This window comes from Diceros bicornis, chromosome 13 (genome assembly GCF_020826845.1).
Source record: "Diceros bicornis minor isolate mBicDic1 chromosome 13, mDicBic1.mat.cur, whole genome shotgun sequence".
NCBI classification, from domain to species: domain Eukaryota; kingdom Metazoa; phylum Chordata; class Mammalia; order Perissodactyla; family Rhinocerotidae; genus Diceros; species Diceros bicornis.
In genome coordinates this window covers 39,729,665-39,754,458 of record NC_080752.1, presented here as the reverse complement: position 1 = coordinate 39,754,458, position 24,794 = coordinate 39,729,665, and the positions used below count along the sequence as shown (strand labels likewise).

At 50.1% G+C, this 24,794-nt stretch overlaps 1 protein-coding gene across 4 annotated transcripts; it reads left to right on the top strand.

The window, feature by feature from the left end:
• Positions 1-1,151: 1,151 nt before the first annotated feature.
• On the top strand, positions 1,152-18,913 carry HTR1D (5-hydroxytryptamine receptor 1D). 4 transcript variants are annotated; one of them, XM_058553192.1, is made up of 4 exons: positions 1,152-1,231; positions 13,449-13,547; positions 14,244-14,367; positions 15,747-18,913. In XM_058553192.1, exon 4 carries the CDS (start codon positions 16,274-16,276, stop codon positions 17,405-17,407), a length of 1,134 nt encoding a protein of 377 aa, XP_058409175.1. In that variant the 5' UTR covers positions 1,152-1,231; positions 13,449-13,547; positions 14,244-14,367; positions 15,747-16,273; the 3' UTR covers positions 17,408-18,913. The 4 variants fall into 4 exon arrangements, with proteins under 4 accessions (XP_058409175.1, XP_058409173.1, XP_058409176.1 ...); XM_058553190.1 differs by lacking the exon at positions 14,244-14,367; XM_058553191.1 differs by lacking the exons at positions 1,152-1,231; positions 14,244-14,367 and adding an exon at positions 4,619-8,785.
• Positions 18,914-24,794: the final 5,881 nt, after the last annotated feature.

The window sequence follows — 24,794 nt, the reverse complement described above, 5'->3', positions numbered from 1 at the left end:
CAAGAACTGTTGCCAGGGGCAGAAGGTCACTCCAGAATGATAAAGGGTCAACCCATCAAGGAGACGTACCAGTCCTAAGGGTGCATGCACTTAACAACACATGAAGAACAGGCAGACAAACAGCCCCTAAGGAAACAGAAGGCCAACTCCGCCCGAGCTGCGTCAACCGTGGACACAAGACGTGCCCAGGGCTGTGCCTCTTCAGTGGACGCTTCTCCTTGTCCCTCTTTGTGCTCGAGTCTTCTCTCAGCCCTGGTCCCCTGGAACCGGGCAGATACATCTCAGCACCCCCAACACGTGCCGCAACCTGGGGCTTGGGGCGGTGCTCAGAATCTGCTGTCTGAATGAGGGAGAGTCTCCCGCCTCTCTGACCTCAGCTCCTACTGCTCACTCAGCCCCAGACCCGGCTGGTCACTGCCCCCTCCGAGTCTTAGCCTGGCTGTCCCTCACTTGCACTGCTGTTTCCCTGCATTCCTGCAGGGCCCACTCCCTCACCCCCCGTCTTTGCCCAGATGCCACTTTCCCAGTGAAGCCCCCACCTCACTCTCTATCTCCTTTCCCGCGTTAGTGTCCTCCACACCACTTACCTATGGAACTAGGGACTGCATTCCCGTGAGCTCCCCCGGCTCCACGTTTGTTCACTGCCATATCCCAGTGCCTAGAACAAGCCTGACACCGAAGATCGATAAATATTTGTTAAATGAAGTAAAAAAATCCAACTAGGGATGAGCACAGGTAGGGATGGCCAGGCTGAAACCAAGGATCTCTGGGCATGGCCCCCTCTAAGCACCCCTGCTCCAGACCCAGCCCATCCACTCTCCTACAGGTGGGGACCAGGGAGCACTGGGCTGGGGCCTCCTCCACCTCCCTTCCCGGGCGCCCACCCACCCCTGGGTCTGGGGCTGGAAAGACGGCGGGGGCTCGGAGCTCCTCAGCCGCCGGGACTGGAAGGGGCCGTGCCTCGTCCCGGCGGGCGGGGGGCCGAGCGGGGAGGGAGCCTCGCGGGGGAGGAGCTGGGGGAGGGGAGCGAGGAGGCGCGGCGGGCGCGGGAAGGCGAACGTGGGGACGGAGCCGCAGGGCGCGGGGAGGGGCCCAGGGAGGTGCGGGGCCGCGAGGGCGCGGGCCGGGAAGCGCCCCGGGGCGGCGGCCGCGGGCGGGGAGACGCGGCGCTGCGCGAGGAAGCAGGAGCCGGGAGGGCGAGCCCGGGGCCGCACCTGCGGGCCGGGAGCGGGTAAGCGCTCGGAGAGAGTGCCGCCCGGAGAGGCGCGCCGGGCCTCGCGCATCCCGGAGGAGCTGGGGCAGGGCGGGGGCGCCCCTCCTCGGGGACCCGGGGCGTCCTGCATCTCCACGCTTTCGGACGGGGAGCCCGCGCGGGGAAGTGGGGTCCAGAGGACCAGCCCAGCCCGAGGGGAGCCCAGTCCGGAGCCCCCGGATGGAGGGCGGGCGAGGCGGCGCCCGGAGGCGGCTGCGGGACCCCGAGCGCGCATTCCGGTGCCCCGCGCCCGAGCGAGGTCTGGCGGGGCGGGAGGGCGCCCCCCGGGCGGGGGGCTGCGACGCCCCCACGTGGCCCCGGGCGGCCGAGAGAAGCAGGGCGCTCCCCCCTGCCGGCCAGGTCCGGGCGCGGCGCCGCGGCGGGGCCGCCCCTTTCTGAAGGGGAGTTGAAGGAGCGTTCAGTGTGGAGCCTCGCCTTCCAGATCCGAAGCCCTAACTAGCTTCATGACCTTGGGCAGGTCGCTGCGTCTCTTCGAACCTCAGTTTGCACATCTATCAAATGGGGGGGATACTTCTCCTGCCCTGCGGATCCGTGGGAATAAATGAGATGCCCTATGGATGCCTTTTTATAAACTGTAAACTTCTGTACTGATTCTAGCTAATCACATAGTGTCAGAACTGGAAGGGCACTAAGAAATCTGCTTTATTGCAGATAGGCAGAGTGGGGAATAAATCTTGCCCAAAGTCACACTGCTTGTGAGAGAATATGACTGAAGTCCCTTGCCTCTCTAGCTCGGGGGAAGTTTAAGAATTAGGAGCGGTGGCTCTTGGGCAGACTAGCTGCATTAGCAAACCGGGCTTGGCTATATGCTAGCTGTGTGACCTTGAGAAAGCCGTTTTAACCTCTCTGAGCCTTGATTTCCTCCCATGTGAAATGCGGGTAAGAAGGCTGGCCTCACAGGCTCACTGTGCAAGTCAAATGGGGCCATTGCTCAGCCCAGTACCTGCCCCGCACAACAGTTCAGTCATTAGTGGCCATCATTGCTCTGGTTATTAGGAGCCACCTCTCCATCTATTTCCTGGAATCAGCCTCCAGTGTTTTCTAACTGAGCATACATCATGGGTGTGTGCTCTCCTCTGAACCCCAAAGCCACCGGCCAGGGTCTCAGCCTTCCTCTCAAGGACATCAAGGGACGCTGTACCGACAGCAGCCAGCAAGGACTTGGACAGCTGGACCTTCTCTGGCCTTTAGTCCTGTCCAGCTGGTGGGGAGAAGTGTGGGGTCTTTGTTGTGGAGGCATCTGGGAAGCCAGGACCTAGTGGATGGCATATGAGGGAGGGGGCTGGCAGCTGGACATGACTGGCAGGGCCTAGGGCCTCCTCTCCCCATGGTGCCCAGGACAGGCCAGAAATACAGAGGGGCTTCCTCAGAGTTTGTCAGTTACCTGATGGATGAATAATGAGGGTGGGTACCCTGGGTCATCCTGCCTCTCCTGGGCCACACATGGATGACTGCTTTTTGGCGAGAGTGATGCAAATATGAGCAGAAATACAGATTCTCAGAGCTGGGCGTTCCCAGGACCTGAGAGGCCCCTCATTACACAGATGGCCCCCACCTGATGGACCCTGCCAAGGTCACCAGTGTCCTCCAGGAAGCTGAATTCAGCAGACACTGGTCAGTTCTTAACTTTCTTTCTTTCTTTTCTTTTTTTTTTTTTGTGAGGAAGATTGGCCCTGGGCTAACATCCATGCCCATCTTCCTCTACTTTGTATGGGACACCACCACTGCATGGCTTAATGAGTGGTGCGTATGTCCACGCCCAGGATCCGGACCTGCGAACCCTGGGCCGCTGAAGCGGAGCTCATGAACTTAATCGCTACGCCACCGGGCCAGCCCCAGTCCTTAACTTTGTTTCTTAGCGGCAGTTGACACTGCTGACCACTCCTTCCCTCTGGAAACACCCTCTTCTGGCTCCCACAACTTAACAATGTTGTGTTTTCCCTCCTTCGTCTCTGTTGTTTTTGCAGGTTCATCCTCCTTGCTACAGCCGTGAGCTGCTCTGCTCTCCCAGGCCCTCCTCTCTTCTCGTAGTAGACACTCTCCCTGGGTGAGCTCATCCACCCCCCTGGCTTTAGTAACCACCTCTGTGAATGTGACTCATACACCTTATCTCCAGCCCAGATCGCTCCTCAGGCTGCAGACCCATGTGCTCATTGTCGGGCGCTGTTCTAGGCATTGGAGGTACAGCAATGAGCTGGATAGAAGGTGTGTGTTGAGGGGGAGGACAAGCAGTAAACAAATGAGCAGAAAATATCGGACAGGGGTAAGTGCTCGAATGAGCATAGAGCAGGGTGATATGACAGAGGATGAGAGCTATTTTATGTAGGCTGCTCAAAGCTTTGCCGAAGAGGTAAAATTTAAGGGGGGGCAGCTGGTAAGAGATGAGGTCAGAGAGGTGGCTGGGGGGCGGGCAGGGCCAGGTAATGTAGGGCCTTGTAGGCCATGGTGAGGAGTTTGGATTTTATTCTGATATGGGAGCCGTTGCAGAGTTGCAAACAGGAGAGGAGGAAGACTGTTATTTCTCTAGGGCTCCTATGAACCTCACAAGAGGAGTTATTCTATACTGATTGCGAGCCTACTGTGCTCTGGGCACTGGAGTGGGGAGGGAATAGGTAGCCCTTCAAGGAGCTTCCAGCAGTAAGAGGCACAAGCAAACCTGGAGTCTGGAGAGAGTTTAAAGGAGGGGGATTTTGCATCTAGTTGGCCAGGGAAGGCTTCCTGGAAGAAGTGGCTTTTTTTTCTGAGGAAGATTCCCCCTAAGCTAATTAACATCTGTGCCAATCTTCCACTGTTTCGTATGTGGGTCGCTGCCACTGCATGGCCGTCGACACGTGGTGTAGATCCACTCCGGGAACCAAACCCGGGCCGCCAAATCTGAGTGTGCCAAACCTAACCACCAGGCCACAGGGCCGGCCTGGAAGTGGCTTTTGAGAAGCGCCTCAGAGAACAGAGAGCAGATGATGATAGATATGTGTGAAGGGGAGTGGAAAAGATTGCTCTTCTGGGCAGAGGGCGATCTGTGAGCCTGAACCAAGACACAAATGCCCCAAATGTGGGTAGAGAAGTCAGGGGAGAGGAGAGGTCAGGCTAGGGAGGGAGTCTGGGCTGTTCAGAGCACGGCCCTGGGCCTGGCCACTTACTTGCTGTGTGACCTTGAGCCAGCTGCGTTACCTTTCTGAGCCTCACCTTCCTCATTCATAAAAGAGAAGCAACTGGTTAAATGCTGGGGCGGAGAGGGAGGGAGGGAGGATTCCAAGTGTTGGGGATGGGTGAATAACAGGCTAATGCCTACCAAGGAGGAAACAGGAGGGGTTGGTGTGGACGAGGAAGACCGTGGCTCGATTGAGTTTGGGGCCCCTGTGGGACAGCCAGGAGGGATGACCAAAGGACATTTGGGGCCAGAGGTACAGAGAGAGGTGTCAAAGGTAAAACTGTCAGTGTTCCTCTTTCGTTCTTTGAGTGAATCATTCCTGAACTATTGGAAGTATCAAGCCAAAACACATCTGTGAACAAAACCGGGTCTCTGCCCCATCTCATGGGGAGAGAGAGCCCCCAGCGCTGGGCTGCAGGGGGACGAGGGAGGTGCGGTGCGAACCAGAAACAGGAGGCCCTGCTGGGCACAGAGGAGGGGCTGGCCCCACTTGAGTGGACGGAGTGGACAAGTTTCAGCAGAGGAGACAGTTGAATTCGATCCTGAGGGTAAAGTTGGAGTTGGACCAGGGCATGATGGGGAAGAGTACACCCCACACAGAGGGCCCTGGGCTCCATAACACACAGGCCTCCCCTCCCTTCAGGAACTGGAGTCCAAAGAGGGAGACAGGCCGGCGGCAAGTGAGCCCAGTCGAGGGAGTCCAGTGTGATAAGACCAGTGGGGAGAGGAGGAGGGAGCAATCAGTTCCATTCCTAGGGTCCAGAGAAACCTCCAGAAAAAGTGGAGGAGGCGAGAGGAAAGGCATTCCAGGTAGAAGGAACAACCTGTGCAAAGGCTCAGAGGTGTGAGAGAACCACAGTGTTTTTGCCGGAGGAGGTCTCAGCCAGGCTGGAGGTGGGATCTTTTGCTGAGTGCAGGTGAACAGGAGGATGAGAGGAAAGGGCTGGACTGTGCAATCTCCGGACATGTAAGCAATAGGAAATGAAGAAAAAGGATTTGAGGTGCGTGGAGGGAAGGGTTCTCCAAGCTTCAGTCCCCTGGAATAGGTATCAGTGGCCCAACTCCTTTTCATTCCTGATTCTGTTTGTCTTCCAGCGCTCAGCTTCAAAGCCACTTTCCGAGGGGGATCGCAGGGTGCAGCACGTTACCTATCCCTCTTACTTTCCTGTGGCTCCCTGCGTGCTCCACTGTCATCCTGGATCACGTCTGTGGTCCCAGGTTCCAGGGCCAGGGCCACTATAAGTCTTCCTTAGAGCAGAGTCCACGTCTGTGTTGCTCATGCCAACCCGTGGTAGGCTTTAAGTAAATAGCTATTGAATAGTTGAGGAAACAGGCTCAGAGAGGTTAAGAAACTTGCCCAAGGTCACAGAGCTAGTAAATGTCAGAGCTGGGAAGCAAATTCAGTCTACCTGATTCCGAAGCTCATGCGCTTCATCACAGCTGTATTGTGCCTCCCAGCAGGGAGAACAGATGGTGAATAGCAGGTTTGGATCTTGTAAACACAAACAAATTCAGTGTTTAATTTCTAGGAAATGAATTCCTGTTGTTAGTACCTTGTTTATCCAGTCAGCAGAAGACAGCCTCTCCTCTGACCTGAAAATGGTTTCACTCCATCAGCTCAAGTGCTCTCTGGAGACCCAGATGTGCAGCATCAGGGGTGGAGGGGCGGGTTGAGCTCCAGGGCCAGAGGATGCAGCCCTCAAGGCTTCTTGCAGAGTGTGGTCTGCCCTGCCAGTCTGCCCCCAGGATTACTCCCCTCATATGGAAACTCGGAGGGGAGGTGGGGGAGGATATGAAAATACCAAAAGCATATGGTATGAAAGCCTCTGGATACTTCTGTCCTTAGTCTCAAGTTCCTGCTACAAGTGGGAGGCAGTGGAAGGAGCACTGATGGGAGTCTGAGACTTGGTTTCTGCCCGTAACTCACTGTGTGACCTTGGGCAAGTGTCTTACCCTCTCTGAGCCTTTCTCCTTGTCAACACTGTGAGGGAATTGGATCAGATGATTCCTAAGAGTCCTTCCCGCTCTGACACTCTGAGATCCTTAAATCCTAGGGCTGACATTACTAGTATCCCTTGCACAGCTCGGTGTGGTCCGTGGAGTGGCAGCATCCCCTGGGAGCTTGTGAGAAATGCAGAATCTCAGGTCCTACTTCAGACTCACAGAATCAGATCCTGCATTTTCATAAGATCCCTAGGTCACGCGTGTGCCCATTCCAGTGTGAGAAGCACTGTGGCAACCACGTTCCCCCCTTCTCTCTGGGCTGTGCTGAGAAGGCGGCAGAGGGTGGCGTGCTGAGTGCTGAATGAGGATGCCCGTGCGCCCTCCCAGCGGCAGAGAGAGGTCCGTTCAGGTGGGAGTGATGGGCCCTAGCATATAGCGGGTACCCAGGGAAGATGTTTGGAATGTGTGCAGGCGTGCGTGGGGTAAGTAGTCGTGGAAGGAAGAAGGGAGTGAACTGACTTTACTCAGCACCTATTGTGAGTGGTGGAGCGTGGAGTCCGGCAAGCCCAGGTTCCAATCCTAGATCTATGGTGTCCTAGCTCTGGGGCCTTAGGCAAGCCCTTTCTCTGAGCCTCAGTTCCCTCTCGTGGGAAATGGGAATAATAATAATAGGACAGGCTTCAAAGGGTTGTGGTCAGACTTAAATGAGTTGATATAGGAGAAGTGCTTAAAACAGTGCCTGGCACATAGTAAGCTCTTAATAATGTTGGCTATTACTTTACTATTACTGGTATTCCAGCCCCTGCCCGCGCAGCTCCCAGTACTGTACCAACCCCTTCCCCTGGATTGCATCGAGTTCCCCCTGGACAGAGTCCCAAAATGACCTCTAGGGGGCGCTATCACCCCTGTCAAGAACCACTGTTTCTAGAGCAGCCTTATCCAATAGAAATAGAATGCAAGCCACAAATGTAATTTGAGATTTAGAACATTTAGAGGTAGCCATGTTAAAAAAAGAAAAAAGTGAAATCAATTTCAATTATATATTTTATTTGCCCAGTATATCCAAAATGTCATGTAACTGATATAAAAATTGTTAATGAGATATTTTACATCCTTTTTTTTTTTTGGACTAAGTCTTTGAAGCCCGGTGTGTTTTAACTTACAGCACATCTCAGTGGCCACATTTCAAGCGCTCAATGGTCACATGTAGCCAGTAGTGGTTATTCTAGTTGCTCAGTGCTGGCTCTCCATCCCAGCTGTGCCACGTATTACCTGTATGGCCTTGGGTTAGTCATTTTACCTCTCTGGACCTCAGTTTCTTCATCTGAAAAATGGGGATACTAACTCTGCCCCAAGCGGTAGTATTAGGGGCAGGTGGTAAGAGTTTAAAACCCCTTTGCCCACTTTCCCACAAGCGTGAGAGGCTCCAGTGTGTTGTTAACCACAAAGGCAACAGCCTTTGTACAGTGCGTTTGGTTGATCAAGGTGGTCCTTCCCTGCTGAAGGCTGGTCACGACCTAGCGCAAGGTGGAGAGTTGGAAGGGGTTGCATTCTCATCCTTCCCTGTTGCAAAGGCCTTGAAAACAGGCTTCTCCTGTCTTTGATTTTTTTAAAGATAACGAGATTGTCATGATGAAGATAACCAGCGATCATCCAGGCCAGTCGTTGTCAATCCTGGCTGCACCTTGGAAACACTTGGGGAACTTTGAAAAATTACCGTGCCTGGGCTCTGCCCCTCGGAGGGTGAGGCCTGGATGTCTGTTTTTTTCTAACAGTATTTGTACTTTTTTAAAGCTTCCCCAGGTGATTCTGATGCACAGTAGGAGAATCTCTGATCTGGTCCCACGCTCTCATTTTCAAGATGGAGAAACTGAGACCCAGAGGAGGAAGTGACTTATCTGAGGTCACAGAGAATTAGTGGCAGAACCAAGCTGAAGCCCAGGGCTCCCTTCTCCGTCCAGTACACTGTTCTCAGGGCCCATTCCTCATCAGTTCATGCAGCCCTTCATAAACATTTATTGAGCTCTTGCTCTGGGCCAGGTGTCAGGGCTATGGGGTTAAATAAGGCGTGGTCCCTGCACTGAGGTCCAGTGATGGGGACAGTCCAGTGTGGTAAGAGCTATGGTGGTGGGCTTCCAGGAGATGGGTACCTAACCCGAGCCAGGCTGGGGGAGGTTAGGGAAGGCTTCCTGGGCAGATGCCAGAACTTCTCCTGCAGGGTCACTTGGAGTTAGGCAGGCAGAGGGCTGGGGAGAGGATACTTTCCAGGCAGAGGACACAGCAGGGACAAAGCTGCAGAGCAGGAAACAGCACTGAGCGTGGATATGGCAGCAGGGGGCTGACAGAAGAGCAAGCAGCTTGGTGCCACTGGAGTGTGAAGGTCACAGCCACCTAGGTCAGGAGATGATGCTGGAAATGTAAGTAAAGCCTGGTTCATGAGGGGTCTCAAAACCAAGCTGTGGAGCTGGGACTTAGTCCCGGGTGCAGTGGGAGCCACTGAAGGATTTTAAGGGAGTGACACGGTCAGACTCTTGGTTAAAAGGAAGATTCTGGGTGTGATTGGTAAGAGAATGGAGAAGGGGCAGGAGTGGAGGCAGCAAGACCGTTCAGGCCAGGGAAGATGATGGCCTGAAACAGGATGGTGACAGCAGGGGTAGCGAAGGGAGAAAAGAGCCATGGCAGAGTTCGGTTTAGGCAGTAGAATTGACAGAATCTAGTAATTCAGTGAATGAGGGGACTATATCAGTCAGCTATTGCTGTGTAACAAGCCACCCTCAAACTCAGTGGATTAAAACAGCAACATTTATTACTACAATGCATGCATTTGGAGACTGGCTGATTTAATCTGAAATTAGCTGGGCATTTCTGCTGATCTTAGCTGGGCTCATACATGCTCCTGCCCGTTGGCCGACGAGCTCTGTTCCAGGTTGGGTTTGGCTGGGGCAGCTCTGCTGCAGCATCTTCATCTCCTCTGGGGACCGGTGGGATAGCCCACACATGTTCTTCCGATGGAGATGGTGGAGTGCAAGCAGAAACAGGCACAGCCTCTTGAGGACTAAATTTGGAACTGGCTCACTGTCACTTCTGCCTCATTCTGTTGGCCATAGCTGGTCCATGCTGAACCCAGAATTGAGGGACAAGGAAATATACTCCTCCTTTTGATAGAGGAAGGTGGAGGCAGCATGGGGTAGTCAAAGCACTGAGCTGAGCTGGGACGGATGCTGAACTTTGCTGTGTGATCTTAGGCAACCTCTAAGGCACCCACCCCTCTGGCCATCAGCCATCTCAGCTGATTAGATTGGATTACGTCATTTAAATAGTTCCTTCTAAATCATGTTTGCCAGGGAAAGACTGTTAATTATAACTACCTATAATTTACAGAGCATTTACTGTATGGCCAGTGCTTTCTACTCAGTTCACTAAACATAACAGCCACATGACGTTGGTATTGTTATTGTCCCCATTTTCCACGTGAAGAAACTGAGCTCAAGGTTGTTAAATGACGAGCCCATAGTCTCCCTTTGACCAGCAGAACTGGTACCTAAGGTTCCTAGACACTTAACCTGACTTTTTTTGTTGTTGGTGGTGAGGCAGTTTGGCTCTGAGCTAACATCTGTGCCCGTCTTCCTCTACTTTGTATGTGGGATGCTGCCACAGCATGGCTTGATGAGCAGTGCACAGGTCTGCGCCTGGGATCCGAACCTGTGAACCAAAGCGGAGCACACGAACTTAAGCACTCTGCCACCGGGCTGGCCCCTTAACCTTACTTTTTTGGGTAAACTTTTTACAAAAACAGAAGTGCCCCAAACGCAAGTATACAGCCTGATGAATTTTCACAAAGTGAACACACCCAACTCAAGAAACAGAACATGACCTTCATCCAGGAGCCCCCTCATTCTCCCTCCCAGTCATTACATCCCTCACCTCCGGGGCAACACACCAGCGTGACTGCCATCAGTGTGGGTCAGTTTTGCCTGTTCTTGAACTTTATGAAGTTTGGATCACACGTGGTGTCATAATGTTGAGTTTCTTCTGCCCCACATTATGTCTGTGAGATTCATCCATGTGGTTGTGTGTAGTGGGGAGCTGAGGTTCATTCTCATTGACGTATAGTATTCTACTGTATGAATATGCCACGATTTATTTATCCACTCTACTGTTGATGCTTGGGTAGTTTCCAGTTTGAGGTTGTTAAATAGTGCTCTTATGAACAATTCTTCCATGCGTCTTTTGGTGGACATATGTACGTGTTTTGTTGGGTATATAACTGGGAATGGAAGTTTTGGGTCAGAGGTTTGGCTACTTTTTGTTTTCTACATTTTCCAGATTTTATAATTAGAGAAACTGAGGTGAAAGATTGACTTGCTCAGGAAGCTGATTAGATTTCAAAACCTGCACTCAGAGATAGATGGATGGATGGATGGATAGATAGATAGACACACACACACCCGTGTTAAAACTTTTCAGTCTTCCCCACGTATATTATTTTATTTCACCCTCATGAAACTCCCGGGAGATAGACTTGATACCGTGATTTTACAGAAGAGAAAACTGAGGCTGTGGGAGGTCATATGTGGTAGAGAGGATGAGATGAAATAACAGCTGGGGAGGCACTTTGTAAAATATAAAGCACTCTTCAGATCTGTGGAGAATGATTTCCCGTCCAGGGCTCACTCATCTGTACCACACAGCTTCTAGAGAAAGAACAGACACGAATTCCTCTGTGGGGGATTTATTCTACTGCCACAAATCTTTATCACAGAGCCTTGGATTTTTCCCTCTGAAAGGATGAGACTGGCTTCTGAGGATACATTAAACCCATATATCCTCTTTGTTTCTGGCATGGTTTTATGACTCACTTAGTTTATTTTAACTAAGTGAGAAAGGGGAGGTGACTGATCTTCCTGTGAATTGAATGAGCCCTGGGTAGGAAATCTTAGTAAAGAGTGATTAACAGAACACCTGCTGGGTGGCAGCCACTGTGCCGGGCATGTTATCCCTCCATCATTGAATCCACATAGCAGTTCCGGGGGAAAGGTGCTGTTACCCCACTTTACGGATGAGGAAGAAAAGCCCAGGAGGTGAAATGACTTGCCTGACATCCCACAGTAGGGATTGTTTGCTGGTAAGGAACTGAAAATCCTCTCTCTTATTACTGTATCTCAGTGCCTGCTGTGTCCATTCGAACTGGCTCAACTAGGAAAAGTACGAGTTGGTACAAATGAGGTTTCCTGGGGACAGAGGTTGCTTGCGGACATCCAAGGATAGGAAGGCTCCTCCCCCTCCTCTCCTAGGGCAGATGGTTCCTCTCTCTCTCTGCTCCTTTCTCTGTCTGCTCCATTCTCCTGCTTCTCTCTGCAGACCTGTTTTCTTTGTTTACTTATGGGTTTTCTGCTCCCCCCAAACTTGCCCTGGCTTTGGTCATGGCTGTGACCCAACTCCAGCCTCAGGAGCCTCAGCTTTCAGGTTGCTCCCTCTCCATCATCTGTCTGCTCAGCTGCTCACAATCTCCATTCTAAACTCCCAAGACAGAATCCGATTGGCTCATTTCTGGTCACATGTCCATCCTGGTCCAATCAGCTGTGGTCAGAGGTGGTCTGTGGAATAAGTTGGGATTGGGACCCAGGTCTGTCTGTCTGCCTGCTTTTTCCCCTCCACCCCTCTGCGGAGATGCTAGAGCTGGGGGTGCATGGTCTGGCTGGAGTCTGTGTGACCTGGACTCCAGGGGAGACGCTGCTGCTGCGATGGCTCCAGGAGTGTGGTGGACAGGCGAGAAGCTCCGTGAGTGGCTGGTAGTTCTGACGATGGCAGACATCACTCACCAAAATGAACAGTGATGCCTGGTTTCTGGTGAGGGAAGAGACCTTGTTGCCTGGAGACCTGAATTTGATTGGACACATCCTAGAGAAACCAGAGAAGTCATCGTTTACTGTGTTGGCCGTTTGGATCCATGATCTTACTAGTTCTCCCCAAACTCCTGTGAGGTATGGATTATCATCTTCCTCACTGAGGCTGTGCGGGCTCAGAGAGCGTAAGTGACTTGCCCAATGGCCACAGCGGGAAAGTGGAGCAGCAGGCGTTGCGACCTGAGCCTGCCTGACTTAAAATACATGCTTTTAGCCACTGCCCTCCATCTTTGCTATCCTCAATCCATTTGTTCAGGACTCTTCAGTTTATAGCACATACCTGATCTTACTAGAACTACTAAACACCCCTTTGGACAGCATAGCCATGCTTATGTTCCCATTTTACCAAGAAAGAAACTGAGGGTCAAAGAGAAGTTGTGACTTGCCCATGGTTACTCCACTGGTCAGCGGCAGAGCCGGGACCAGAACCCACATCTTTGGGACTAAAATATATCAATAGGTACTAATGTACCAAAATGTATCACTGTTATTGCTGGTAGTAATAGCGTTAGGTTTTTTTCATAATGGACAAAATTGTTTAAGAAAAATTACAAATATATAACTCTCTACAAAAGAGTATATATGTAACATAGAATAATAATAAACATCCATGTACCCACCACCACCTTAAAGAATAGAATAGGGGCTGGCCCCATGGCCTAGTGGTTAAGTTTGGCGTGCTCTGCTTCAACAGCCTGGGTTCGGTTCCCAGGCATGGACCTACACCACTTGTTGGTGGCCGTGCTGTGGTGGCGATCCACATGCAAAATAGAGGAAGATTGGCACAGATGTTAGCTCAGGGCCAATCTTCCTCACCAAAAAAAAAAAAAAAAGTAGAACATCATTGATACCTTTAAAACTCCTCCACAGTTACATTCCCTCATCCTTTCTCCTCCAGGGGTAACTACCATCCTGAATTTTATATTTAACGTTTCCTTGCTTTTCCTTATGGCTTTGCTACACACATTTATAGCCCTAAACAGTTTGTTTCTTCTTACATGTTTCTGACTTGGGCACTAAGTGTTAGGTTTGTGAGAATCTCCCACTTTGATGCATGCAGCTTTCGTTTACTCAGTTTTACTTCTCTGTAGCACTCCGTCGTAGGAATATGCCACATCCTACCATTCTAGTGTTGACAGACATGAGAGTGATTTCCAGTTGTTTGCTATTACAGGCGATGCTACAGTGACCGTTCTTGCTCCTGCCTGCTGGTGAACACACAGAAGAGTTTCTCTGTCATGTATACCTGGAAGGGAAATTACTGGGTCATGAGGTAGTCATTACGTCTTTAGCTTTATGAGATAATACCAAATTGTTTGCTAATGAGGTTCCCCAATTTACATTCTACTAGTGGTAGGTGAAAACTGTTGCTACACACCCTTACCCAATGACATGACATGATCAGATTTAGAATTTTTTACCTTCTGCTGGATGAAAATGATATCTCATTATTATTTTAATTTGAAGTGTGATTGGAGAGAGGTAGTTGCTTATGGGGCTACAGTCTGTATCTCCAAAGGTAGCAGGATTATGGGAAATTCCCCCAACTTTCTTCAGGGTGGGGCGGGACAGCAGGTAGGAGAGGAGGGAGACAGCTTCAGAATCATGTAGCTTCCTACAAAGCTCCAGCCCAGCATTCCTGACCAAGGCAATGCACCCGGTCCTTCTTCCCAAGATATCACCCACCAGCCTCTCAGGCCTTTCTGAGCCCACGCCTTTCACTGGATGAGGTCATCGGAATGCCTGGAACCCAGGAGTGACCGCATGGGTTTGTGGGGCAAGCACACAGCCGTCTGTGAGAAATGATGGCACCTCACTCACCCAGACTGTCTTGAAGGAAGAAAATTCCAAACAGCCCAACCTGACTTCTCATTTTCCTTGTGAACCAAAGTGGGAGCCAGAGGCTTCTGGGGTGCAGCACAGGGTGAGGGGTGGGGCAAGAGGGATCATCATTTTCACCTGTCACCAGGGGGTCCCAACCAGCTCCGCTCCTGGAAGCACTTGTGCCTTAAGCCTTTTCCCTGACTTGAAGCAATGTAGAGAAGAGTGGAGATTTCCAGAGCTGACTCTGGACCTGGTTCTTCTACTTCCAGGTGGGTGACCTCGGGCAGGTGACATCACCTCTATGAGCATCACTGGTTCATTTGTAAGTTCGAGGCCTTTTTGCCCACTTCACAGGTTGGGTGAATCTTAGCCCCAGGGCTAAATAAGTCAGTGCCTAGAACACAGAAGAACTCCACAGAAGATATTTTAAAAATATCCTTCACACGTGGGGAAAGTTTTGGAGCAGGCTGCTTAAGATTGATTTTCTTAAATTGAGGCTGTTTCCCCTCTTCTGGCAGATTTTTTTTTTGTGTGTGTGAGGAAGATCAGCCCTGAGCTAACATCCATGCTAATCCTCCTCTTTTTGCTGAGAAAGACCGGCTCTGAGCTAACATCTATTGCCAATCCTCCTCCTTTTTTCCCCCAAAGCCCCAGTAGATAGTTGTATGTCATAGTTGCACATCCTTCTAGTTGCTGTATGTGGGACGCGGCCTCAGCATGGCCGGAAAAGCGGTGCGACGGTGCGCGCCCGGGATCCGAACCCGGGCCGCCAGAAGTGGAGTGAGTGCACTCAACCGCTAAGCCACGGGGCCGGCCCTGGCAGATATTTTTGAAAGACGAAGCACCCACAACTTTGTGGAATGGGAGGGAGAAAAGAAAATGAGTCTTCAAGATTTCTTTTTCTAGTAATTTTATTGAGATCATAATGGTTTACAACATTGTGTAATTTCGAGCATACATTATTGTTCATCAGTTTCTGGATAGACTTTATCATGCTCACCCCCAGTAGTCTAATTATTGTCCCTCACCGTACATATATGTCCCTTTACCCCTTTTAGCCACCCCCCAAGATTTTTTTGTGACTAAACTTCCAATTTCCAATTGGAAATGTATTTTCTGGATTTGAACTTTCACCATGAAAAATGCTCAGGGTTTTTATTTTTGCAATTAACTTCTTTGCTTTACAAAAAGATGTTTTTGTGTTTGCTTTTTTTTTGTTTTAAGAATCATGCATGCTCACTCTAGGAAAATTCATATGAATAGAAGAAAGGTCACCTCCCCCTTCCCAATTCTTAGAGAAATGCATTGTAACATTTGGTATCTTTCCTGGTGACAAAAAACAGAGTTATTTTGTTTAGTTTCCATTGTTGCTGAATAAACAGATGATTTCTGATTCACAATTTACAGAGCTGATTTCATGTACTTGTGACAAGCCTGTGATGCTTCCAACAGCTCTGAGACTTTGCCCCCTCTGGGAATTGTGGGGGTGGGGCACATTTCCCTCCTCTGCCTTCTCCTGATCAGAATACCAGTTTCAGTGCACCCCTGCCAGCATTAAGCAATATCCATTTAATCTTATAGTTAATTTCAAGTGTCCAAATTGTCATTCTAGAGCCTAACTCGACTTTTTTTCTTCTTTAAACCCTAGAGCTTCTGAACGTGTGCCCTTCTCGATGAACCCACAGTGATCTGTTTGTTTGCCTTCTCCCGGCTCATGCATTCCTCAAGTCTTGGTAACTGGAATGTTTTGTCTGTTCAGGCTCAAAACGGTCAGCAGGACAGGAACCGAAGTTACGTACCTCGTACTGTGTCACAATGAACCCGGGAAAACTGGGAGCTGTTGACTGGACTGCTTCTCCGAATCAGCTGGTAGTTCTTTTTGTCTCTAGTTTTGAAAGCCCCCCCCGGAGGCCACCTGAAAGCTGGGTAAAGTTCCAGAACAGTGAGACATCTTGGGGTTCACCTGGTTTAGGAAAGACCTTAACTAACTACCAGCTGGTCGTCACCTCCATGTTCTTTAAATAGTCGAGTCTTGAGGTCTTTTCACTGTGGTCTGTTCTGATGGATGGCTCCCACCAGCGTGAATCAGAAGGATGACCTTGTTCTGTGAGCAGGACACCTGTGAGAGAAGGAGCTGTGTGTGTGGAAGTCTGTGGGAAGAGAGAGCCCCCTAGAATGTCCCCACCAAACCAGTCAGTGGAAGGCCTTCTCCAGGAGGCCTCCAACAGATCCCTGAACGCTACAGAAAGCCCAGAGGCTTGGGATCCGGGGACCCTCCAGGCCCTCAAGATTTCTCTTGCTGTGGGCCTGTCCATCATCACACTGGCCACAGTCCTTTCCAATGCCTTTGTGCTTACCACCATCTTCCTCACCAGGAAGCTCCACACCCCAGCCAACTATCTCATCGGCTCCCTGGCCATGACTGACCTCTTAGTTTCCATCTTGGTCATGCCCATCAGCATCGCATATACCACCACCCGCACCTGGAGCTTTGGCCAAATCCTGTGTGACATCTGGCTGTCTTCTGACGTCACATGCTGCACGGCCTCCATCCTGCACCTCTGTGTCATCGCTCTGGACAGGTACTGGGCCATCACTGATGCCCTGGAGTACAGCAAACGCCGGACAGCAGGCCATGCAGCTGCCATGATTGCCATCGTCTGGGCCATCTCCATCTGTATCTCCATCCCGCCGCTCTTCTGGCGGCAGGCCAAAGCTCACGAGGAGATGTCGGACTGCCTGGTGAACACTTCTCAGATCTCCTACACCGTCTACTCCACATGTGGGGCCTTCTACATCCCGTCTGTGTTGCTGGTCATCCTCTACAGCCGGATCTACAGGGCTGCCCGGAACCGCATCCTGAATCCGCCATCACTCTACGGGAAACGCTTCACCACCGCCCACCTCATCACGGGCTCTGCGGGGTCCTCGCTCTGCTCTCTCAACCCCAGCCTCCATGAGGGGCGCTCTGCTTCGGCCAGCTCCCCACTCTTTTTCAGCCACGTGAAAATCAAGCTTGCTGACAGTATCCTGGAGCGCAAGAGGATTTCCGCTGCTCGAGAAAGGAGAGCCACTAAAACCCTGGGGGTCATTCTGGGGGCCTTCATCATCTGCTGGCTGCCATTCTTTGTTGCATCTCTGGTCCTCCCCATCTGCCGGGACTCCTGCTGGATCCACCCAGCCCTCTTTGACTTTTTCACCTGGCTTGGCTATTTAAACTCCCTCATCAATCCAATAATCTATACTGTATTTAATGAAGAGTTTAGGCAAGCGTTTCAGAAAGTTGTCCGTTTCCGGAAAACCTCCTAGTCTTATTTGGTAGTGACTCCTGTTCTCTTTTGTGTCTTGTAACCCAATTGAGGTTGTCTTTTTTGTTTTTCCTGAGATTTGAGTGAATCTTGATATCTTGGGTTTCGGTGCAAGCAATAGAATTGTTTGGCATTCTTTTTCCTGTTGTCTTCTTGACTTCTGAGCCACCAAAAGTTAGGCAGCTGTGTGAAAGGGGACAGACTGAAAATTTCACTTGGCATAATATTTTCACAGTTCACCCATGTTGGAAGAAACATCGCCCACAGGATTCCCTGTTGATTCAATTCAGGTGGAAAGCTGTCTGACTCTGTAGGAAGACCCCAGGCTCAAAGGGGAGGCTTTCTGGTCTACCTAAGTTTTGTATGGCGCTCAAAGGAGGGTAGATGAGATTAATGACCTGAGTTGAAAAAGAATCTGGAGTCAAGATGGAGGGATCTCCGTTCCATGTGGAACCTTGCTTGGAAAATAACATCCAGGACTCCACTGAGTCCTTAGATTGAATCTCTCCCAGTTTTTCATGGGGAGAGATTCAGTGATTGAGGTGTCAATGATATAAAGAGATGGAGAGAGATTCAGAAGCCGGGGGCAAGGGGGCAGGATGGTTGGAACCAGATCAACTATCCCATAACTTTCCTCTTTCCCCAATATCTCTGCACCATCTTAATGGTCTGAAGTTAAAACCCACAATCACCCCCATTGAAGGAGATTGATAGTCTTTGGAGCCACCAAGCTTTGAATGGAACACCACTCTGAATTTTTTTTTTCTGAATTATTTTTTTTACATCCTATTCTCATCAGAGATCTTAAGATGTTGCGTCTTGTCAAATAAAAAGCATGAGACATCATGATCAGTAAAGTCTTTGGGTAATTTTTCCCCATCTCCCTTGATGTAGAAACCTTTCAATTCAGTTGTCTCCAGCATTCATTGAGCACCTACCACATGCCAGGCCCTGTGCCAGAGTCCTGTCTCCCCGGAGCCTCATCACAGTGAAAGTCAGTGTAACTGGATGATTAAAGCTGAGGACCTTGTGCCTTAGTTCAAATCCAAATGCTACCAATTTCTAGCTGGATGAGCTTGGACAAGTTTCTTAATCCTTTGCCTCACTTTCCTCAACTGTAAAATGGGGATAATAATAGGTATGTTATCGTATAAAAATAATAGCCACTGTTTATTGAGTGCCTCCAATGCTCCTTGCGTACAATTTCTCCTTTGCTCTTCATCTTCATTTTATAGATGCAGTAAAGAAACTTGCCTATGGTTAGGGAAGGTTTCATAAAGAGGTGACACTTCAGCAGCCTCCCAAAAGATGAGCCCTTGTGGGATGAGAGGCTAAGGAAGGGGAGATGTGGTGAGGCCTCCTGGGGGAGGTGGGGCAGCGCGAAGGAAGGTAGGGAAGGTCAGGCGGGGTGGAAAAAAGAGCAGGAACAGAGCCTGGGAGGCCTGTAATGCTTAGTGGCGTCTCTGGGCACAGGAAGAAGAATGAGAGCCAGGAATATGGGATATCAGGGAGGGAGGGAAAGATTGGGGGGGATACCCAGAGAAGTCTTGTGCTGACCTTCAAGTTTCTGCTGGGCCTCTCACAGTGTCATCCCTGGACCATTTGCATTAGTCTGCTAGGGAGCTTGTTGACATTGGATTCCTGGTCCCCAACTCAGATCCACTAAATCAGAATGTGTGGCATGAGGCCCAGGTCTGCATTTTAAACAAGCCCCTCTCCCAGCTCTTGCACTAGGAGAGTTCTGTGCCTCGAAAGTTTGGGAACCACCCAGTTGGTGTCTTGCTCACACTGTGAGGCCCCTCCCTGAGACCAGAGACACCTGTCAGCATGCTCGTTGCTTTCCTCTGCACCTGGTGTGCCCGTTCCTACCTTCCTTCAAGGCTATGCTCTCCCCATCTCCTCCGTCTTACTTTGGGCCGTCTCCCTGATTTGGGAAAGATCAGGAATTCAGAGGCTGGACGGGGAATTATGTACAATGTTGCTCAACGGTGAAGGGCACAGGCTTTGAAGTCGGAAACACACAGAATTGAATCCCAGTTCTACCACTCACTAGCTGTGAGACCTGGGACAAGACAAGTCGTTCAGCCTCTCCAGTTTCTTCAACTGTGAAATGGCTTTGTTAGTATCTAAGCCATCGGATTTTTGTGAGGATTAAATTAGGTAGTGTTGTAAAATGCTTCTCACACGTAAAATGCCTGGCACGTAAGCGCTGAGTAAGGTGCCATCTGTTACTATTTGAGAGCTTTGAGCCAATTACAAAAGAAGTTCAAATGCTACCTCCTCAGAGGCCTTCCCTGACTATCTAGAACAAAGATCGGTAAACCTTTTAAAAACAACTTTACTGAGGGCCGGCCCCATGGCTTAGCGGTTAAGTGCGCGCACTCTGCTACTGGCGGCCCGGGTTCGAACCCCGGGCGCGCACCGAGGCACCGCTTCTCCGGCCATGCTGAGACCGCGTCCCACATACAGCAACTAGAAGGATGTGCAACTATGACATACAGCTATCTACTGGGGCTTTGGGGGAAAAAAAAGGAGGAGGATTGGCAATAGATGTTAGCTCCGAGCCAGTCTTTCTCAGCAAAAAGAGGAGGATTAGCATGAATGTTAGCTCAGGGCTGATCTTCCTCACCAAAAAAAAAAAAAAAAAAAAACTTTATTGAAATATAATTCATACACCATACAATTCACCATTTAAAGTGTACAATGCCTTTTAGGACGTTTACAGAATTGTGTAACCATCACCACAATCAATTCTCATCACCCCAGAAAGAAACCCTGCACCCTGTAGCCATCACTCCCCAGCCCCTCTAGCCCTAGGCCATCACCAATCTACTTTCTGTCTCTGTGGATTGCCTGTTCTGGATGTTTCATACAAATGGACTCATACAGTATGTGGTCCTTTACGGCTGGCTTCTTTCACTGAGCATAATGTTTTCACAGTTCATCCATATTGTAGCAGATATCACTATTACATTTCTTTTCAATGCCAGATAATATTCCATTGTATACCATGTTTTATTTATCCATTCATCCATTGATGGACATTTGGGTTGTTTCCTCTTTTTGGCTATTAGGAATAATGCTGCTATGAACATTCTTGTACAAGTTTTTAGGTGGACATATAGTTTCATTTCTCAGGTACATACCTACGAGTGGAATTGCCAGGTCCTACGGTAACTCTATATTTACCTTTTTGAGGAACTGCCAGACTGTTTCCCAAAGTGGCTGCACCATTTTACATTCCCATTAGCAGTGCTTGAGGGTTCCAGTTTGTTCACATCTGCAGTGGTACTTGTTATATCTGTCTTTTTGATTATAGCTGTTCCAGTGGGTGTGAAATGGTATCTCGTGATGGTAAACTTTTTTTAAGGGCCAGATAGTAAGTATTTCCAGCTTTGCGGGTCATATCATCTCTGTCGTAATTATTCAGCTCTACCGTTGCAGTGTGAAAGCAGCCATAGACAATATGCAAATAAACGAGTTTGGCTGTATTCCGATAAAATTTTATTTACTAAAATAGGTGGCAGCTGTAGGCTGTAGTTTGCAGACCCCTGATCTAGAAGAGCAGCCACCCTGCCCCCATCGACCTTGTCATTCTCTGTGCCCTTCTCTGGCTTTATTTTTTATTACACTTATTACTGATGACGATATATATGTATTAGTTCTTGCTTCTTGTCTGTCTGCCACCTCCAGAATGTCAGCTTCTTGAGGCTGGGGATCTTATTGGTCATGTTCGCTGTTTATCCCCAGCCACACCACAGTGCCCGGCACATAGAAAATGCTCAATAAATATTTGTTTGAATGAAGGAATGAATGGAACACTATTTCCAGGTTTACAAATGACTTATTCTCAATGTCTTTGTCTTTAAAGTTGTGAGAGAAGGTGACTGGCCCTGGGGCTGGAACCTCACAGATCATGAGATTTGGTGTCAGGTAGACTTGGTCAGACTTGGAGCAGCTCTGTCCTGTGTGTAGCTGAGGCAGGAGGTGACTGAGGAGGCTGGGTGACCCCACTGTCCCCGAGGAGCCAGGGCTGGGGCTGACCCCTTAGCCTGTACACGGCCCAGCCCCTCTGTCCTTCTGCTCAGATGCCCCCTCCTCCACAGTCTCTCCATGGTGACAGTCAAAAGACAGGCCAACTTAGGAGAAAGACCAGCTGTTTTCTGGCCTTTGTTATTATTGCCTGAAAGCTGCCCATTTGGATATCATGCCTGGAGATCTGCACTTTAATTAGGCCACATGAAGGTCAAATTAATAATAAACTTGTTTCCCAGGACCACAGAGGAAGTCTGTACTTGGGGCTTTTATCCTCCACCCTTTCCCCCTCCCCCAACATCCTTGTCATGCTCCTAATTCTTTCACACTTAGTCACAAGCACATACACAGCATGATGGTGACGATGCAGGATGACGGGGGAGAGCCGCGCCTTGTCTAGGACAGGACGCTGCTAATTTCTGATAAATGCAAGTGTGGCAGACACTGCAGGGTGCCGACCTAGCAACCGATCCCCTTCCTTGCTCACAGAAGCCCAGATCAGTTCAAATGGCAACACGCCCAGTCCCCCAGGAGGTGAATTCTGATTGGTTTAAGCCAGTTGGGTACTTCCATTCCCTTTACTAGGGATTGGTCAAGGGATGGACGTGTGACCTTGTTCTGGCCAATGGGATGCAAGTAGGCAGACCAACCCACCAGATTTGCCAGGGACAAGGGGGTTCCCAGGACCTGTAAATTTCAGTGCAAACTGGGAGAGTACTAGGCGAACCGGGACAAGTTGGTCATGCCAGATGTAAGGGGAAGTTGGCTGGGGGCTTTGGGAAAGATACTCCTTGCAGGAAAAGAGAGACATGCAAGGAGAAAAAGGTCTTCCTGCTTGGGAGCAGTCCTGAGAGGATGGGAAGCTTGGGCAGCCATCCTGTGATCCTGCAGAACACTGCAGATGCCCTGAGGGGGGCAGAGGGGAAGAGGAAGCCCAGTTCCTCGACTGCATCATTGAGGCTCTGAAGCTTCCCTGGACCGCCTGTCTCAGATTTCCTGTGAAGTGAGCAGTAACCATCCTTATGGTGTAAACACTGTTAGCTGGATTTTTCTGTCACTTGCTGCTGAAGGCATCCTAACAGATACCAGGGAGACACGCCTGTCTCTTGCTGCCTTGCCCTCCCGTAGGTTGGATGGCAGCTCAGGTTGGCACAGGCTTGGGGCCCTGGACACAGAAGTGAGGACGGCCAGAGGATGTTTCAGGGCGAGCCAGCAGGTGTGATGAATGGCTTATGTTCGTGGGCTGCTTTCAGAGGCGACCCAGGGGTTTCCAACGCAGCACGAGCCCTCCCTGAGTCTGTGGGCGCCTTTGGCGGTAGAGAAAACGGTGGCTCAGAGAGGGCAGCTCAGCTGAGGTCACACTCACACTCACCAGTTTGAATCGAGGTCTGTCCCATCCGAAGTGCAGGCTCTTTCTCTCAATTACATCATGCAGAAGGGATGACTGCTGGAACATTCTTGGTGACAGAGAGGTCAGTGCCTGTGAGACATCCAGTCCGTCTTTGGTCAGCTTGGATTGTTCTTCCCACTGGGTCCAAATCTGATTTCCAGTAACTTCCACCTGCCCGTCCCCATCCTGCCCTTCTGAAACTGGAGGCCAGGGCTGTGCCTCCTCGGCTGGTCAGCCTCATGCCCAGTCAGCCTTTCTTCTCTTAAATAACTCAGGAAGGAATCGGGCCATATTGCACTTAGCGTCAAACTAAAAGCCCTAAATCTTGCCCACACCTGGTGCTTTTAAGCTGGCTGCCCTCTCCCACCGCCTGGCCCCTGATTCTCTATCTGCACAACTGAATCCAAGGGGAGGCCTTTTCATTGACCTGTGTTACATTTCTCTTTGTAGCTTCCTACACGTCATTCTGCAGATAAAGCAGTCTGTGAATCCTGATTCCGTCAGCCTCTATACGTGCTGTCCCTACCAGCTTTGTGGGATCCTCCGAGTAAATGCATCCCAATCATTAAAGAACTGTTACATCCACTGGGGTCAGAGTCGGAGCCCTGGGATGACCTTCTCTGGGCCAGCATTGCCAGGCATAATAAGGTACCTCCTCTTGCAGAGGTACCGGTACCCCCTCCCCGTATTAGTTAGGGTTCTTCAGAGAAACAGAACCAATAGGATGTGCATATATATAGAGAGAAAGAGATTTGTTTCAAGGAATTGGCTCACACAATTGTGGAGGCTTGGTGAGTCCAAAATCTGATGGGGAGTCTGATAGCCTGGAGATTCAGACAAGAGAGTTACTCTTTGAGTCCCAAGGCAGGAACCAGGAAGAGGCAATGGTGATCCACAGGCCATCTTCTGGAGAATTCCCTCTTGCTTAGGGAAGGTCAGCCCTTTTATTCTATCCAGGCCTTCAACTGATTGGATGAGACCCACCCACATTATGGAGGACAATCTGCTTTCTTCAAAGTCCACTGACTTAAATGTACGTCTTATCCAAAAACACCCTCACAGAAACACCCAGAATAATGTTTGACAAATATCTGGACACTGTGGCCCAGACAAGTTGACACATAAAATAACTGTCACCCCCTCTTGCTTTCACAGCCAGTCTCCCTTACAGCACATGTCCCTCTGACCTATGATCTCTCATCAGACCATGAGCCCTGCAGGGACTCTCACTGATCTTTGCACTCTTAGTACCTGGCACACAGCCAGTGCTCAATTAATGATAATAATAGCTAGCATCTTTTGAGTTCTTACTGTGCACCCAGGTAGTGCCCTAAGCATTTTATGAGCATTAACTCATTTAACCTGCATAAAGTTGGTCCTTTTATTATCCTCCAGATAAAGAACTGGAATTCCCACGATATTAAATAATTTGCCAGTGTCACACTGCTAGTTAAGTGGTGGAGCCAGAACGTGAGCCATGCAGTTATAACCCAGAATCCACGCTCTTAGCCCCAGTGGATGTAGTCAGGGCCAAAATGGCACGTGGCCGTAAGGGGCAGTGGAAGGTGGTGGAAAAAGCACAGGTTTGGGAATCGGACAGACCGGGCTACCTCTCCCAGTTCCTCCATGTACTTGCTTCATGTCTCTCTCTGCCTCGGCTCAAGTGGGTACAATGTGGTAACAATCACGCCAGCCTCACAGGGTGGCTGGGGCCTGCACTGTGCCCAACACTGTGGCATTCAAAATGGGGGGATGTGATTGAATGAGACCAGGCCACAGGTTACTCAGGAGGAATCTTTGTTGAGGACCTACTGTGTTCCTGGTGCTCTACAGACATTTTCTTATTTAATCCTCATCAGCTGTGGGAGGAGTCCAAGTCCTTAGCCCCCTCTTGCAGACAGGGAAGTGGAGCTTGGACCACTAATGAGTCACGTAACCAGGCTGAGATTTGTCCTGTTGTCCC

Bases quoted from the DNA above. Each gene is read 5' to 3' on its own strand.
- HTR1D (XM_058553193.1), top strand. From the start codon at position 16,274: ATGTCCCCACCAAACCAGTCAGTGGAAGGCCTTCTCCAGGAGGCCTCC.